This window comes from Biomphalaria glabrata, chromosome 11, assembly GCF_947242115.1.
Source record: "Biomphalaria glabrata chromosome 11, xgBioGlab47.1, whole genome shotgun sequence".
Classification (NCBI taxonomy): domain Eukaryota; kingdom Metazoa; phylum Mollusca; class Gastropoda; family Planorbidae; genus Biomphalaria; species Biomphalaria glabrata.
The window spans coordinates 4,653,307-4,670,432 of record NC_074721.1 but is presented as its reverse complement, the minus strand read 5'-3'; the positions used below and the strand labels follow the sequence as shown (position 1 = coordinate 4,670,432).

General features: G+C 34.3%; 1 protein-coding gene across 2 annotated transcripts in view; it reads right to left on the bottom strand.

Moving 5' to 3' along the window:
* Window positions 1-5,758: 5,758 nt before the first annotated feature.
* Window positions 5,759-17,126, bottom strand: part of LOC106070912 (dual oxidase 1-like) — a 41,589-nt gene continuing 30,221 nt past the window's right edge. For both annotated transcript variants that reach the window (XM_056045799.1, XM_056045798.1), the window contains exons 23-35: window positions 16,742-16,917; window positions 16,466-16,520; window positions 15,368-15,615; window positions 14,928-15,027; window positions 14,126-14,256; window positions 13,894-13,984; window positions 13,203-13,252; window positions 12,691-12,972; window positions 11,665-11,897; window positions 10,288-10,452; window positions 9,493-9,648; window positions 8,652-8,783; window positions 5,759-8,182 (exon numbers count right to left, since the gene is read on the bottom strand). In XM_056045799.1, the coding sequence (XP_055901774.1) occupies window positions 8,060-8,182; window positions 8,652-8,783; window positions 9,493-9,648; window positions 10,288-10,452; window positions 11,665-11,897; window positions 12,691-12,972; window positions 13,203-13,252; window positions 13,894-13,984; window positions 14,126-14,256; window positions 14,928-15,027; window positions 15,368-15,615; window positions 16,466-16,520; window positions 16,742-16,917 (1,942 nt within the window). In that variant the 3' untranslated portion in view covers window positions 5,759-8,059. The remainder of the gene's footprint in view (window positions 8,183-8,651; window positions 8,784-9,492; window positions 9,649-10,287; window positions 10,453-11,664; window positions 11,898-12,690; window positions 12,973-13,202; window positions 13,253-13,893; window positions 13,985-14,125; window positions 14,257-14,927; window positions 15,028-15,367; window positions 15,616-16,465; window positions 16,521-16,741; window positions 16,918-17,126) is intronic.

The window sequence follows — 17,126 nt, the reverse complement described above, 5'->3', positions numbered from 1 at the left end:
AAAGTTGCAGGTCAGTGTATAGACCTTCTGTGACTATTGATCTCGGTTCGAATCCCGACTTAAAGCAGAAATTTTTATTTTTGCTTTGTATATAACTATATAATTATAGAATGCATCATAAATGTTGCGCTGTACAAAAGTAGTTGAAAAAAAAAAATCCAAATAAAACAAATATTCCGTTGTAGGACTAGATCTAGTAGAAGCGGTGATATTCATTTTTTTACTGCCCAGAATTATTTACACAGTGGTTCATTTTGTGGTGTGCCGTCTATGTACACGGTGGTGGGTTAGTTGGTTCCCCAAATATTTCAAATAATCTGCGGTTTCTTTTGCAGACTATGTAAGATGAAAAGCGGCTATTTTGTGTCGTCTGTCTGTCTGTCGGTCTGTCACATTTAGATCGCTAATCTAGAAAAGCTATTGAAAAGCTGATTCCTCCTTTTTTTTTGGGGGGGGGACTAACAAAAGAATAAAAATAAGCATAATTTACATAAGTTAGAAATCGTATTATTATTATTTGTTTTTAAATGAAAAGAAACATCGCCAATTATTTCTTCCTAGATGTTGTTCAGTTTGTTTTCAAGTTAATACGACGCTAAATGATTCTTTGAAATTGATTTACAATGAGTGGTGGAGGTTACCCCCGAAAATAGAAAAACATGAGACCAGCAGAGCTCACATTCAGTCATCGCTTGCTTGGAGGGAACTTGAAGTTCGCCTGAGAGTAGGGAACAATATTGACAACAAGGCCCAAGATTTGATTATACAAGAGACGAAAACCTGGAGAGTTAGTAAATTTTTTTTTTACTATCAAAGTACGATCCACTCTTGACGGAGCGAATGCTTCGAACTAACCTTTGTTCCAGACCGAATACATACGTGTCTCCACAAATACAAAATGAATTTATTACAAAATTGGGGGATCACGCTAAAAAAACAAATCCTACAGCAAGTAAAACAAGCCAAATATTTCTCTATTATTTTTGACAGTACACCTGACATCTTAAAGCTGGATCAAACTTCCCAAATTTTACGGTAAATGGCCATGACCAGAGAGCGCATCAGTCTGATTTTGGTGCCGAGGACTAAGCCCTTATCTTTCCATATTATTTTAAGTTTTGAAAGGGCTGCTGTGGACTGTGCTATTCGGGCCAATAATTCGGGTTTTGTTCCCTCATCTGAGACATTAGCTCCGAGGTATTTGAAGCTGTTAACTCTAGTTAGCTTTTCACCTCCAATACTGATGCCTCTTTTAAAGCCCTGATGGCTATTGGTCATAATTTGAGTTTTTTCGGCATTTATTTGCATGCCATATGCTGCGGAAGTCTTGTCAATGCGCATCACCAGGTCACCTAGTACTTCTTCTGTCCCTGCTAGGCCGTCAATGTCATCTGCGAAGCGCAAGTTAGTAATTCTTCTTCCTCCAATGCTAACAGTACCTTCATAGCCCTCGAGGGCATCTTCCATTATCCTTTCAAGGAAGATATTGAAGAGTGTTGGTGACAGTAGGCAGCCTTGTCTTACTCCAACTGTGGTTTTGAACCAGTCCCCAATATTATTGTTGAAGTACACCGCACAGGTGACATCCTTGTAGAGGTTCTGGATAACTTTGATTATGTTTTTATTAATGTTGTACTTTTCCATTGTCGCCCAGAGTGCCCCGTGCCATACTCGATCGAAAGCTTGCTTGAAATCAATAAAGACATGGAAAAGATTATCTAGGTGTTGGAGATATTTCTCACAGAGTATTCTGAAGTTTAGAATTTGTTCTGTTGTGCTGCGACCTTGTCTAAAACCTGCTTGTTCTTCTGATATGATGTTGTCTGCTATCGGTTTTAGCCGGTTTAATATGATTTTTAACAGTATTTTGCTGGGATGCCTTATGAGGCTGATGGTGCGATAGTTTTGACAGAGTTGTAAGTTGCCTTTCTTTGGAAGGGTTATTATGAGTGATTGGGTTCAGGGTTTGGGCCATTCTCCTGATTGCCAGATCTTGTTGCAAATCATATAGAGTGCGTTTATCATAGTTTCTCCTCCTGCCTGAAGAAGTTCACCAGGAATGTTGTCAACTCCGGCCGATTTTCCCTTTTTCAGGGCTTAGAATCGGATAGTCGTCAATGTTGGATCTCCTGAGATTTCAAAGTTATACAACTCTGAACAGTATTCCTTCCATCTTTTCAACACATCTTTGTCCTTGGTTAAGCATTTGTTGTTTTTGTCTTGTATTGTGTTGGTTCTTCCATGCTTTGAGGTAGTGAGGTCCTTTACTAATTGGTACGCTTTTTTGCTGTTGTTCCTATTAAGTCCCTGTTCAATTTCTTGACACTTATTCTCTATCCACTTTTTCTTCGCTTCTTTCATTCCCTTTCTAATCCGTTTGTTGACGCTTTTGTATTCGTGGACATATTTTGGGTCGGACAGCTTTTTCCCTTTAAGCTCCTGTCGCTTGTCACAGAGTTGGAGTATATCCTCTGTTACCCAGGGTTTTTTGGGCGGGCGGAGCTTCCCTAATATTTCCAGGGCTGTATCTGTGACTGCTGTGTTTAGCATATTGACTTGCGTGTCGATATCCTGGTCATTGGAATCCAAGATATTGAGGGCTGCAAAGCGTCCTCCTACTTGTGCCTCGAATATGGCAGCTACTTGGGGGTCTTTCAGCTTGTCCAGGTCAAATTTTATCCTGGTAGGTCCTTGTTTTGTTACCTTTTTTAGGTGTACTTTAAGGGTCATCATAACAAGGTCATGGTCGCTTCCAATGTCAGCTCCATGAAAACTTCTTGTTTTAGCCGTATGGATGCTTGTCTTAAAACGCAGTTGCACCATGATATAGTCGATCTGGTTGTGGTGCTCTCCGTTCGGACTGTGCCATGTGGTTATACGCGATTTTTTGTGGCATAGGGGGTATTGGAAAGGGGTAGTACCTTTGATGGTCCGGCATGCTGCACCTTTAGGTGGACGGCCTCACTGGTCCCCTTCCAACACCTAAATCTCTCACATGTGGCTCCAAGCGCCATGCCCTGGAAAACCGCTTCAGCCGGAGGAATAAACCATGTGAGGGGGTGGTGATAGCATGGCACCACTGGGCGAACGGCCTTCTAGACTAAGGTCACCGGCCAGGGAGGAAGAGTCCCAGGATGGACTACAACGGCCACGTGTTCAGGACCAAGGCGATCCTCCTAATTGGAGGTATTCGGCTGTGGTCAGCATGGAGAGGTTCCCCAAATCATAGCTACTCCACTGATTGAAAGGAATCGAGATTGAAATATGATTTTAAATTTTGATTCTTATTGGTACCTGACGTATATTTAAGAATGTAAAGTCGTTGTGCTGGCCAACTGACACCCTCGTTAACCGTAAAAGCAAATGTTTTGAAAAGGGGTGTGATTGTGTGATGACATACATATTGAAAGGAATCGAGATTTAAATATGATTTTAAATTTCGAGTCTTATTGGTACCTGACTGTAGTACTTAATAACAAACCATGTTACATTCAAAGCTTTATTTCACTGAATGACAAACAACTACACACATAGTAGAGATCACAGCACGAAATACGGTCAGTACACAGGCTAACAAATGTAAGCAAACACTAAGGGACGACAATCAAATAAGCAAATTCACGACACTGACATTAATTTAGAAAATAAGGGCGTTGTGCTGGCCAAATGACACCCTCGTTAACCGTAAGAGAGAATGGTTTGAAGAGGGGGTGGTGAACCTTTTTTTGGGTTATATCTATAATTACCAAACCCTTGATATTGTTAGTAGATTCTAGTGGGAATAATAAGATAAGTTACTAAGACGGCTAAAATAACTCAACGATGATGACCGAATCTGATTTTAGAACAACTGTTAAAAAAACAGAAAACTTCACTGGCCTGTCTGTAACTTCTGCTTACGAATTCAGGGAATGCTGGGAAGAGAGAATTAATCACATCAATGTCGTGTTTCGTTAATGCTGTGGAATCACTTCGGATTGGATACGGGCAAGGGGACAACTCCAGCTTTCAATTACAGTTTTCAGACGACTATCTTCGCTTTCAGTAGGAGCGATAATCCAAACGGCTTACCACAATGATTCGCAATAGCCTCCCTTGAATACGGAATCTTTGAAATCAATGATATCAATAAAGTTTTCATTGAAACACTAAAACAAGAACGCAGAAACCAGTGAACACAGTTTTCTAGGAATATATTTTTGTTATTCATTTACCGCTATCTTTAATGTTCAATTATTTCATAAAATGAAGCCTCTTTCTGTTTTTATTCGAGTTAGAATATAATAAACCTCTTTAATATATAAATTATTCTATTTCTCTTATTAGCTTGCACAATTTGCGTGGGAGTATGGACATTGAGTGAACACGGATCTCAAAATGACTATAACATTTTTATAAAAATTAAACAGTATTACTTGATAGAAAAAATACTAGCTAATAGGCCACACATTGTCAACTCTGGCTTGACCATTATAATTTGTTCGAAATATTATAAGGTAGCGAAGCTCTGAGTTTCCTAAAACTATATTTTTACAAAGCTAATATGAACTCACTTTGTCTGTCTGGTAAAAAAGTTTGAACACCTTTTTTTTCTCCCACACCCAATATCAGATCAAGCTGAAATTTTGCACATTTCTTTATCTGACAACACAAGAATCAATAAAAAAAATAAAATCCATTAGGTAATTGACTCATTAGTTCTTCTTGACTGAAGTGGTGGTATAATCTGAATTAGTTCTCTTTATAGGTCGTCGTATGAAGCTTAGTGAACACAAACATGAAAAAGAAACAATAAATAACTATACAGTCTTACCTTTTCATACGCTCTTCGCTAGCAGAATGGTTACCGTGTTGGCTTGAGAAGGCTGAGAAGGCCCACGAGTTCGAATTCAGGTCGTTCAATTTTTTTTATTTTTAATACATTTAAAAAAAACGATCCTTCAGGTACCCCGTTCTTTCTCTTCCTCCTTTTCCCAACTGGGCCAGTCACGTAATAGGATCATAGCGTAGTGAGATTTTACGCTTAACAAAAACAAACTGGTAAATATATTTCTTAACTACACAGATTTATTATTGTTAGTCTAGATCAATTAAAATTTAATTAGGCCTACAAAAATTATTCAAACTAATTGATACACTAAATGTAAGCTTTGTTATTAATTAAATTATTATATTTTTGGGGGTATTTTGTTTGTTTGCCATTGTATCGACATTTCATATGGCCTTAGTCTTACACTTATCCCGCAAGGGTGACGACAGCATGTCTACGGTGATCTTTTTTTTGGGTAACCTTTGAGGAGGGCGGCGTTATAAAGATCAACTCAGGCGCCATTTCCCCCCTCACTGAAATAGAGGAAAGTAGCTGTCAGCGGATGTCCTCTGAGAGCGTTGGAGAGCTCTCACAAAAATCGTGGGGAAGACATCTGAGACCCAAGAAAAGCTTTTGTTGAAGACATAATACAAAAAGAAAACTCAAATAAACCCTTACAATGGCACATATTTTTATGCATCAGAAGTGAAAAATTATGCAGATTGCAAATTGGATGGCGTAGTCATGTGAAACACTGTACTCATCCTTAATTCACAAATCGAAGACATTGCCATATTGATTAATCAAGAAATGCAACGTCTCTCTACCTTATGATGATCAATCTTCATCTCTCTTTTCCCAAATTATAGAGAGAATTTTATAAAGAAACAAAAAAATATTAGAAAAAAATATATAAGAAATTGGTAAAAATTTGTTTTCAAATGTGTTTTTATTTTGTTAATTTGTATAGATGGAAGTATAAACAGTTCATGTATAATTCACTTATCACATCAACAATTACAATGTCTATTTAGAACTGAGATCAAAATAAAATCTAAGGCTTAATTTTATATGTACACAAAAAAAAAGGAAAAATTAGAAATTTATAACTCATTATGGTGTTCATAATGGTCAATAATGGATAAGACTGAACATAAATAAAGTGATTAATAAAAATACATTCATTATTACAACAATAATAATAAAATATATATAATATATATAAACAATAGATGTGCCTAACCTATGATTGCCTAAAATGTTGTCATAAAAAAAACTAAATTTAAAAAATATCCTCAAATAAGGTTCAAAGGTCAATCGTGGACTGGCAAGTCCTAAACTAAACCTCGTGCTACATATTGAGAAAATATTTTTTGAAAGGTTCAAACACTTCTCCCCACCGCAAACTAGAATCTACAATTAATATAATAATGTACATTCCAAAAGCCCCATAACCTTATAATATTTACTAATTCCTTGAAGTCAACTTTCTCACTAAGACCTACCCCAACAGTTTTGTCATGCTCTGATAACCCAACCCCACAACAATGAATAATCTTAGAGCCAAAACAGTCTAAGATCTACTTCTTTTCACATAACCAAGTCTAAGAGTGAATGGAATGTCTAACACAATAGGCCTGTGTATTGGTATCAAAATACACATTTTGAAATGCAATAATTATAGTTGATGATTAACGATAAGAGACACAGAGCCTTTAATTTGGTCTTTCAAAGTGGGTTAAAAAAAACATATCATATTGCCTAATTTGTGTGCTTAGATAATGGGGAATCAAACTCATTTAATGACTGACATTCAAAACTTCTAGTCATGTGATTTTGTTGTATAATTGCCTCAGAAAACTAACTTCAGAAATAGAATACTTCAGTGTAGTAGGTCCAACTTACAATCTCAGCAGTTAAGTGGCACTTAAAACAAGGCAAAGGACAGGGAGGAATGGAGAAAGACGGTCGACAAATCTTGCTTGGTGCCCAAACGGTCTAACAGACTAAGGGTCCAGTAAGGGATAGGTAAAGGTAGGTAAAAATCACAATTTACACTTAAAATCAAAATAATGGCATGATGTCAGACATAACTGTTGAAAAAAATAATTTTGTTAAAACATAATGTCAAAACAAGATGTGAAAAAGCCACAGATTTAAAAAAAAAAAATTTGTCTACTATTTCTTCCAAGACCCACACCCTAAATATACAAGTGAAAACTGATCACAAAACTGACAGATCTTTTCCATGTATAAAGTGGAAGACAGTCATGAAATAATAAATTATAGAATAATCAATGGATTAGAAGCCTCATGAACATTAAAACATGGCATCAAACTTCATTCAAATAATGAGTGTCAAATATCATTATAATACATTATCATACATTTACCAATTCTGGTCATTAAAAAAACAACCAAAAAAGTTAATAGAAACTTCATCAAAACATTGTCAGTAAAGTTTATAAGTAAAAAATGTTAATTTGAGGAGTTTTCAAAACATCTTATCTTATAAATTACAGACATTGCCTCAAATATCCAATGAGAAGATAATTAAGTCCTACCCTTATCCATGTGTCAATCTAGTCATGCATGTCAATTAGAAACTTTAACTCTTCTAAGTCATTGGTTTTCCTGTCTGATTTAAGCAACCAATTTCATGCTCTAATGACACTAAGGAAGAAGGAGCATAAAAGAATTCTATTCAATTCATCTGCATTTTAGATTTTTGTAAAAATTCCTGTGCTGGAAAATGATAAAACTATTGCAGTATACAAAATTTAAACATTTTTTGACAGCAGATAAAGATCTAGTCTATAAATCAGCAGAATGCTATGCAAATTTTCACATATCAACAGTAAACCAATACTAGTTTACATAATTTGATTATAGCTAAATGTACATGGAAATCTGTATATCATCTTATCAATGTTAAGTCTGTTTAGAGTTTAGATCAATGACACAAGGACATTAAAAATCATTTATAGCTAGAAAAAAATCGACCATTAAATTTACAGGTGTAAAAAATTAATTTCTAAAATTCTAAATTTGTAATTCTTTTATATTGGATACATAACTCTATAAACAATTCTTAACATAAGATTGTGTGTACAAAAAGTTGAGCTATAAATTCGAATAGAATATTTTGATCCGAGAGGGAAATAGCATAGCTTGAGGGTACTGTTGATAATTCGTTTATCACCAAAAGGCTATGTCAGCTTGTACAGGAAGTGTTAGGCTTTTAGATTTTTAGAAGTTTTCAAAGTGATGCTCAAACAAGGCCTTGGTTGCTTTGCTAGTCTCTACACAGGCTCTCTCTACTCCTTTTGTCAGGCCTGGGGGACCACAGCTGAACACGCCAACTTTTCTCACCTGAAACAAGCAAAAAATTATTTGTCTCTGATGATTACAAAATAAAAAATATACACTATTACTAATTACATTTTTTTTTAGTGATATGTATATTAGTTTTTTTGCTAAATAATATTACACAATTTATCTATATGGGGAACTGATGAGTGGATGATATCATTCTGAAGATAACTAATGCCCAGGCATTCATCTCATTTCTGTGATCGCGGCTGAATGAGGCGATGTATATACTTGAATTGTATTTTTAGAGCCCTACATTAAATTATCTTTTCTCCTTTTATTTGTAGCAAATTGTGGTAGCCAAAAGCTCAATTTTTTATATTTCCATTTAAATTGATTAAGGGGAGATAACTTTTTGACAAATATCACATTTTGTATTTGACATTAGTGATGCCACTAACAATAGATTAATTTTTTGTTCAAACTTTGATGTTATAGAACCTATCATGAAGTAAACAAAAAGTCCTACCAATGGATGTGCCTTGTGCACTGCATTCATTATTTTACTCATCTGTGGTCGTCCAAAATGTGTTGTGGCTTTCAGTCCAGTGAAGACACTTTTACCACCATTCATTCTCTGAAAGTGCTCCTCAAAAATGTACTGGAAAAAATGAAGACAGAAATTTAAAAAGTTTATAGCCTGTGATGGAAGAAAACAACCAGACCAGGTTTTTCTAAAGACTAAAATAGAAAAATTTTGTTAATAAAAATAGTTCTTAGCTGAAGAACATCAACAATCAAAAAGATTCTTATTAGGATTCTGGATGGCCATACAATAAGTTAACCTGGACACTGCTTCACAGCCAAGTGGTTTTGACAATTTAGCAGTCCTGGGTTTATACCCTGATGCTTGCCTAATTGATTTGCCTACTTAAAAAAACTATTGTCTATTAATGCTTCTTTAATAGGTTTCATATTAACATTTTGGGGTAAAGCTAATTGGGTGTAATTCAAATATATCCTAAATTTAAAAAAAAATATTTCCATTTATTTCTTTCCAACATGGCCTCCCTACATCACATTATTTTAACATGTCACAATTCTTCCATTGCAGTGGCCATTTATTCGTTTCTACATTTTTTTAAATTATATTTTAATATCAAATAGCTCAGAAATGTATGATAACAATTAGCAAATAAGTATATAGTTCTCCAATAAAATAGATACAAAATGTACTTCAACAACTAATGTGTATTTAACTTAATCCTGTAAAAAAGACAGAGAGAAATGGTGAAAAACAGCTAACAGATCAAGTGTGTCAGACAGACTAGAGGACAGGTGAAGGTGATACTAATTGTAGATCATCTTACCAAAAGTGAGGTCCTCAGGTCAAAGTTCTGGAAGAACTGTGTGATAAAGATATCGATGGACACCATACACTGAGTATCTATTTCCTCCACCTCTTTCAAGATATCAATCAACCACTCAAAGTGTCTCTGACTGCCAGTGATCCAGATAAAATACAACTGAGAATACAAACAACACAGAATATATACCCAGGTTACAAGCTAGATATAACTATAAGCTTATTATTCATAACCTGGAAAATGAAAACTTTAATGCAGAAGGTTTAAAACCTGAATAACATAAATAAAGAAGCTATTTCTTAATTACACTTTGTTAAAAATATTTCTAAAGTAAGTAGATGTCCCCTCAGGTCAAAATATCCTCACAAAAAAAATATCATATACTTAGTAAAAGCCTATTTTTAACCTAATTTTACAATATCTGATAGTTGTCCTTAATTCATAAAGTATGTATATAAAATAGGAAAGTTTCCCAGTCATGTAGTATGCCTCTGGACTGTCATTTTGATAGTTTGCTTACTACAATACATATTGTTGTTCTGCAGTTGTTTTGGGATGGGATCTAATAATCTTTAAATCTGAAGGAACAGCTTGTAAAATGTTTTACATGTTTCGGATGTTCCTTCAGAGTTGAAGATAATTACTTCCTAGTCCAAACCTCCAGCAGGACGACGGGGGATGGGAGCAGGGTTTGAATCCGGGACCATCAATGAATCTGAACAACAGTCCAGCGTGCAAACCGCACGACCAGGCAGCCATCCTGATATGATAATCAAAAAGTTGAAAATTCTGACTTACCTTTTGACATTTGACTTTGTATCTCATATTGATAGAGGCCATGTGAACAAAGTCTTTCAGGATTGAAGCATAGGGTGTGACCCCAATACCTGCACCTACCAGGACACTCACATCATACTGGTACCAGTCTTGTTGGCCAGCACCATAAGGCCCATCAAGGTAGAGCTAAGAAAGACAAAAGATACAATGTAATAATAGAATGGTTTCTCAAACTAAAAAGAATTAGTTATCTTTCTAATTATTCAAACATACAAGCCAGATGGGTCAAAAGTAGGTGAAAATTATTTAGAAACTATTGCCCTTAGAAGAATTGAACTGAAGGGTATCTTTGCATCACATTTAGGTAACAATCTTGAAGCTAGGAAATTAATTTGTACACTCCAGGTGATTGGGGAGAAAGAGATGTAAGAAAGTTCTACAATTCATAAAAGATTTCTATTGATGTAGAAAATGTTTATCATTGTATATATTTACATCAAGATTGTTCAGTATTCCTTATAAATCTCACACGTAGACATGATAAAATTAGTAGTATTTTAAGAAAAAAAAAAACCACAGCTTTATCCAAATGCTGCACATAATTGTAAAATCATTACTATGACTTTAATGATTCTATGCATAAAATTGTTCTTGCTTTAAAATAATAAAGCCTTACAGCTAAACTTGATTTTATTAAACTTTTGGAGCAGAAATGAAGAAAACATTAGAAGTGACTGAGTTAAATAATAAATTCAATTACAGAGAGTATTTAGCTATTCTCTTTTACAAAATTTTGCAAAGTTCTTTAACTCTTCACCCTTTCAACTCTTGCTGTTCAGATAGCCTTCTCTTTCCATTCACCAAACCTCCATTGATACAAGTGGGGAAAAAAATTAGCTCAGATATTGAATGAAAGCAGCTGGAGTACAGCACACAGATCTTCTAGTACTATAGCTTAGATATTTAATTAAAGCAGCTGGAATAGAGCATATAGATCTTCCAGTACTATAGCTTAGATATTTAATGAAAGCAGCTGGAATAGAGCATATAGATCTTCCAGTACTATAGCTAAGATATTGAATGAAAGCAGATGGAATAGTGCACACAGATCTCCCAGTACTATATCTAAGATATTTAATGAAAGCAGCTGGAATAGAGCACACAGATCTTCCAGTACTACAGCTAACATATTAAATGAAAGCAGCTGGAACAGAGCACACAGGTGTTCCAGTACTATAGCTAAGATATTAAATGAAAGCAGCTGGAATAGAGCACACAGATCTTCCAGTACTATAGCTTAGATATTTAATGAAAGCAGCTGGATTAGAGCACACAGATCTCCCAGTACTATAGCTAGGATACTTTCATCTTGATCAAATTTTTTCCCTCAACACTCACCTTAGGATAAGATTTAATATTCTTCATGCTCTCCAACTCAATGATGTGCCTCAAGTTCCAGGTCCAGGGGCCCAGGGCCCTGATATGTAGCTTGAGAGTGTCCTCGTGCGGGGCTGAGGTCAATGTAAATGGATGGTACTCATCTTTACCCTGGGCAATGCAGGCTATTCTGACCCACTGTCCAGACTTGTATTCAAACCTTGGAGGTCTCTTAAACTCTAGCATGGTCACATCTATGTTAAAAAAATAAATTTGAAATTGTTTTCATAAGTTAACATTCTACTAGAGTTTCATAAAGTTGTATTAATTTATTAACAAATATATCTAAGCTAAATTTGAATTTAACACTGTTTGGAAAAATTATTTTAATTTAAATGATTTTGTCTAGTTCCAAAAATATTTCTCCTGTGAAGATGCTATATAAAATGTACTTAAGACATTAGTATAACCAGTAAAGGACATATAAGAAAAAACCACACGACATAAAACATAAAACAGCAGCAATAAGAGAGAAGTTTAAGAAAATATAGTTAAACTCTGAGGACACAAAAATTTGATTTGGCAATAGCAATGATACAGGTACCTAGTTAGTATATGCTAAACATTTGGATGTGATAGGAATAAGTCTATATCCTCAACTTATGTACACACACACACAAAAAGAGATCAGACAGTCTGATGTAATGATACAGTATTAATCTTTACACAGAGCATTGAACAAATTTAACCTAGATCAACAGTCTTATTTGGGTAAAGTTGCAAGTTTTGTTAGGCATACAATATGTATTTAGTATGTGATCTACTCTATTTCAACTTTATTTTAATGAAAAAACTTTTTAATAATTTCAGTATAACAAATAATACTGCAAATGATTTTTAAACTTTGTTTTAAGTAATAATCATGTAATTAAGCAATATAAATTAGGTTAATACTTTTTTTGTATCCTAACACAGTTTAATAAAATCAAGCAGTAAGGGATTCTATAAAACCCAGATATTTTCTAAGCTAATAAAATGTCACACTACCTGAAGGCAAGTTCTTGGCATTCAGGACACAGAGTTCAGTTTTCTTTCTACTAAGGGAGATGATTTTGTCAATGGTGAACAGGATAGCTGGACCAGACAGGTAAGCAAAGAACATGGGCTTCTGGACCACCACACTGGCACCATGGATGATGGTCAGGACATAGAGAAGTATGAAGAGTTTATGGGTGATCCAGAACAAACTGAAAATATGACGCCTGGCAGTCTGAGTGGCAAACACATACAGCACACACAAGATCAGAACCAGCAGCACTCCTGTGAAACCTAAACAGGACAGAAACACATTTAGAACACAAGCATGATTTATTACAGTACTTAACAGGTAGACATCTAAAATTATTTTGTAATATCTTAAAGATCCACAATCAAAATTAAATCAATGATTTTAAAGTATAAGATTGGATGGCTGCCTGGTTATATAACAATATCACAGGGTAACAATAATATTTGTTTTAACTAGAAATATAAAATATATTTTGGCTATATTTTCTAACCTGGCATAGTTCCAAACACCCATTGTTGGAATGTGTAAGGCATCTCAGTCCTGAAAGTACACAAGAATCAAGAAAATAAAATTTTGACTTTTTTTTTTAATGACGTAAAAACTTAAAATAGTTTATATTTTCAAACATATATCTATATTAGTGAATACATTCAGATTTTAAATAATCGTAAACACATTATATTGTGTAAATATTCTTTATGGAAGGAGGGGTAAGCTTTGGGCTTAGTGGTACAGCACTTGGCTTCCAAACCGATGGGTCCCGGGTTCAAATCCAGGTGAGGACTGGGATTTCTAATTTCTAGATCTTTATGGCCTCTCCTAAGTCCACCCACTCTAATTGGTGCTTTGCATTAGTTGGAGGCAAGTAAAGGCAGTTTGTCATTGTGCAAGCTACATGAAACTGATGACTTTTACTTCACCCATACATCTGGTCTAAAAGAGGAACTTTACAATTTTTTGATGGACAGCAGTTTGTCTTTGTCATTTACTTTTTTGCAAAACTTTTTACTTAAATCAATAAATATATAAGCAATTTTTAAATAAGGTTTACTATCTTCTAGACATAAATAAAATAAAATATTGACATTGACATTGTTCTGATTGCTCTAAATCCAGGTTTTGGATTGAATGTAACTAATTGCTAAAAGTAAAACCAAAGATAGAAATGCATTAGTTCTCACCTGAAGACAAGGCTAGTAAATACACAGAGAAATCTTGTTGGTTCTGAGACCAGGTGGTAGAAGTTAAAACTGTAACCAATCACATGGATGGCTAAAATATAAAAAACATTCAGTAGGAATGGTTGTATACATGAATGCTAACATAAAGTGTTGATAACTGGCAAAATTATAAGTTAATGTGAGTGTACTCTACACTTACTAAAACACTGAACTTGAGATAAAAGCAGCCTACCAGAAAAGAAGAGGGCAGTCCACGCAACAACTTTATGGAATGAGATGTGGGAATCAAAGGGAATGAACTGGTTCAGTAATGTTGACCTCAAGAACGTGATTGTATTTCTACACATGGTCAGCAAAAGGAAACTGCAACAGAGACCACAAAATATCAATAAACATTAACTTACTGTGAAATGTTAAAAATATATTATAATCCCCTTCAACTGTAATAGATTTAGAATTTACTTTTATACTTAAAGGATTTTGGAAATGCTTTATTCAGTATTCATAAATTTTCTATCCATAAAGATGAACTAAAAAGTACTAATATTATAATTTAATTTATCATGTTATTTTGAACAAACTCTGAATTCAGAAGTTTTTTACACTGTAAAACATAGACCTCCATGAGGAGGAAGGATGTAAAATTCATTTATTTCTGTTACCAACAGCAAAAAAATTACATAGTAGCACATAGAATGTGGGTATAGTTCAAAGAAAAATTTTTTTAATGGCTCTCTAGTCATGTGGTATGCATTGCTGAGAGGACCTCTGATTGGGAACAGAGCAGGTAGGACTAATCCTCCAGTAGTGCTCTGGCAAGAAACTGGGCCTAATACTTTGCAGCCCACATATAGATTGAGTGATAGTCCAGACATGTCTACCCTTAACTCTCAGAGTCAGGGACAATTGTACATATACCTTGTTAGTGGTGAAGGTTTTCTAGGTTTTAATCATCATTATATTGAGTTTGCAAAGCAAATACATTTCTCAATATTCTTATAGTTGTGACTCATTCCCCCCTCTCTATTCTTTACCTGAACGTGAAAGACATGGCTGCTGCTCCACCTCGAGTGAAACTGATGCCATAGCTCATCAGTTTTCTAAAGCCTCTGTGTTCTTGCTCTACTGTGTAATCTGAAAGACATTAAGTGTTTAATTAGTTTAGTACCACTTACATTAAATATATGTATTTAATAAAGTAACATATTCTGAAAGCATAGATCTAGCATTGGGAGTCATTGTTCGAATAGAAACTGGCAAATTATGCCCCCAAGTTAAATAGTGCACCTGGGTACTAAAATCTCCGGTCAGAGATGTTATAACATATAAAAATAAGAGTATTCTTGACAATGAAAAATGTATAGTCAAAAACTTATTGATTGCAATTCAAAATGTATTGATTTAAAAGTTAAATATTAATAAAATGAATATAGGTTTAAAAATACATTAAAAAGGAAAACAAATCTAAACTTACAATAAAATCTCTCTGCAAATAGACCAACACAGATACCGAAGAAGATGATAAGGAAGAAGATATGCTGCCGATAGTTTTCAATGAAATGTTTCACAACCTTCACCCTGGCCTTGAGTGGAGTGTACTTCTCTCGCACAGCTTCAAAGGAGATGTGGAACTTAGATGTGCTGTTTCCATTGGGCACACCATTTCCATTCTCAAGACCAGACAGTGACGCGACTGATCCTCTTTTACGCAAGTGGTCACCACTAAAAAGACAAATATGAAACATTAAATAAAATTTGATATTTAATTATTAAAAATGTACAAACATAAAAAATATCAAAAGCTAACTTCAGGTAAGAAAAGAAATATTTGTATACCCTGTTTCTAAAAGAACACTTGCTCCACAATAATATACTAAAACATGAAGTTGTCTTTTTTCATTCTAGGGAGTGCATTTTTAAATAAATATATATATATATATATGACTACACATTGAGGCTATCGAGCATGTAGGAACTGACCAGGATAGAGGTCAATCTGTGTATGTGTATTGTAGAGCCAGCATTTAAACATGGGTCAATTTTTCTCTTTTGGGTCATATTAAAGCATCAGGAAGTTCTTAAAGAGATATTTTAATAAATAAATATGTGGTCCAACAAAGAAGAGACAGATCTAAAGTCAAAAGATGATGAATTGATCTTTACAAAATCTATTAAGGAAGCACCTCTGAACCTGCAAATGTTACATTACTTTGAGAGACAGTCTGGTTGATAGTAATAGTAATGTCTTTGATTCCAGAGATTAAAAATGTGTTCAGTTTCACATGACCACCCAGACCCACTTGCAATCTGAATATTTTTCCGCATCTAATGCAGACATAGCTGTTGTTCGACGTAGATTTATTAAGTTTCCTTTTTGCCTTCAGCACCCGTCTTCAGCAAGGGCTTTTTTTAAACCTCAAATGTATGATTGATAGTTTGAACAATATAACTCTGACAAAAATCCTGACACTTTTCAATTATTTCATCATTAAGTAGAAGAAAAAGCTATATAGTATTAAACTATTACATAAACAAGTTTTGGCTGTTTTACTTATGGCATTTAGTTACTTACTTTGGTGGAGATTTCTTGGGTGATTTAGTCTTCTGTGGCATTACATTGGATAAACCTGAATGGGAGAATAGTCAATTATTCCATGTTTTTAAATTACCATAAATGTTGCTGTAAAACTTACTCACAGAAAGTTGAATCAAACCTTTTTGAAAACAAATTTTGTCAGTAATGAAATACTGAAAACTATGGAGGGATATTTCTACATTAAACATACAAAAACAAATTATTTTTAGAGAGCTCTCCTTTTATTTTTACAATACTGAGTTGTCTCTTTACCTTTCCAGTCAAATGATGCATTCCATAGTTTGTCCATTTGTGGAGAGAGAAGCTGACAAAAGTCTTCAAAAGAGTAGCGATCTTTAGAGCGCATGCCTGAATGTGTGGACAATGAGTCAACCAGAAGATCAACATCATCATGGTCAAGGTTACTTTGAGCTAGCTCAAGCAGTGACCTGTTAACAAGGTGACATGGTTTCTTTTATGTGTTAATTGAATTTAACAAAATATTAATGTTTACAAAACAATATTAGTAAGAAAATTTATTGAAAAAAAAAAAAAAGAAAATAACATTAACAGAAAAAAAAATAAATCTATGTTGAAAATGTAAATTATAAACATCTATTTATTGAAATTAAAAAAAAAATATTTTTTTTTATTTTTT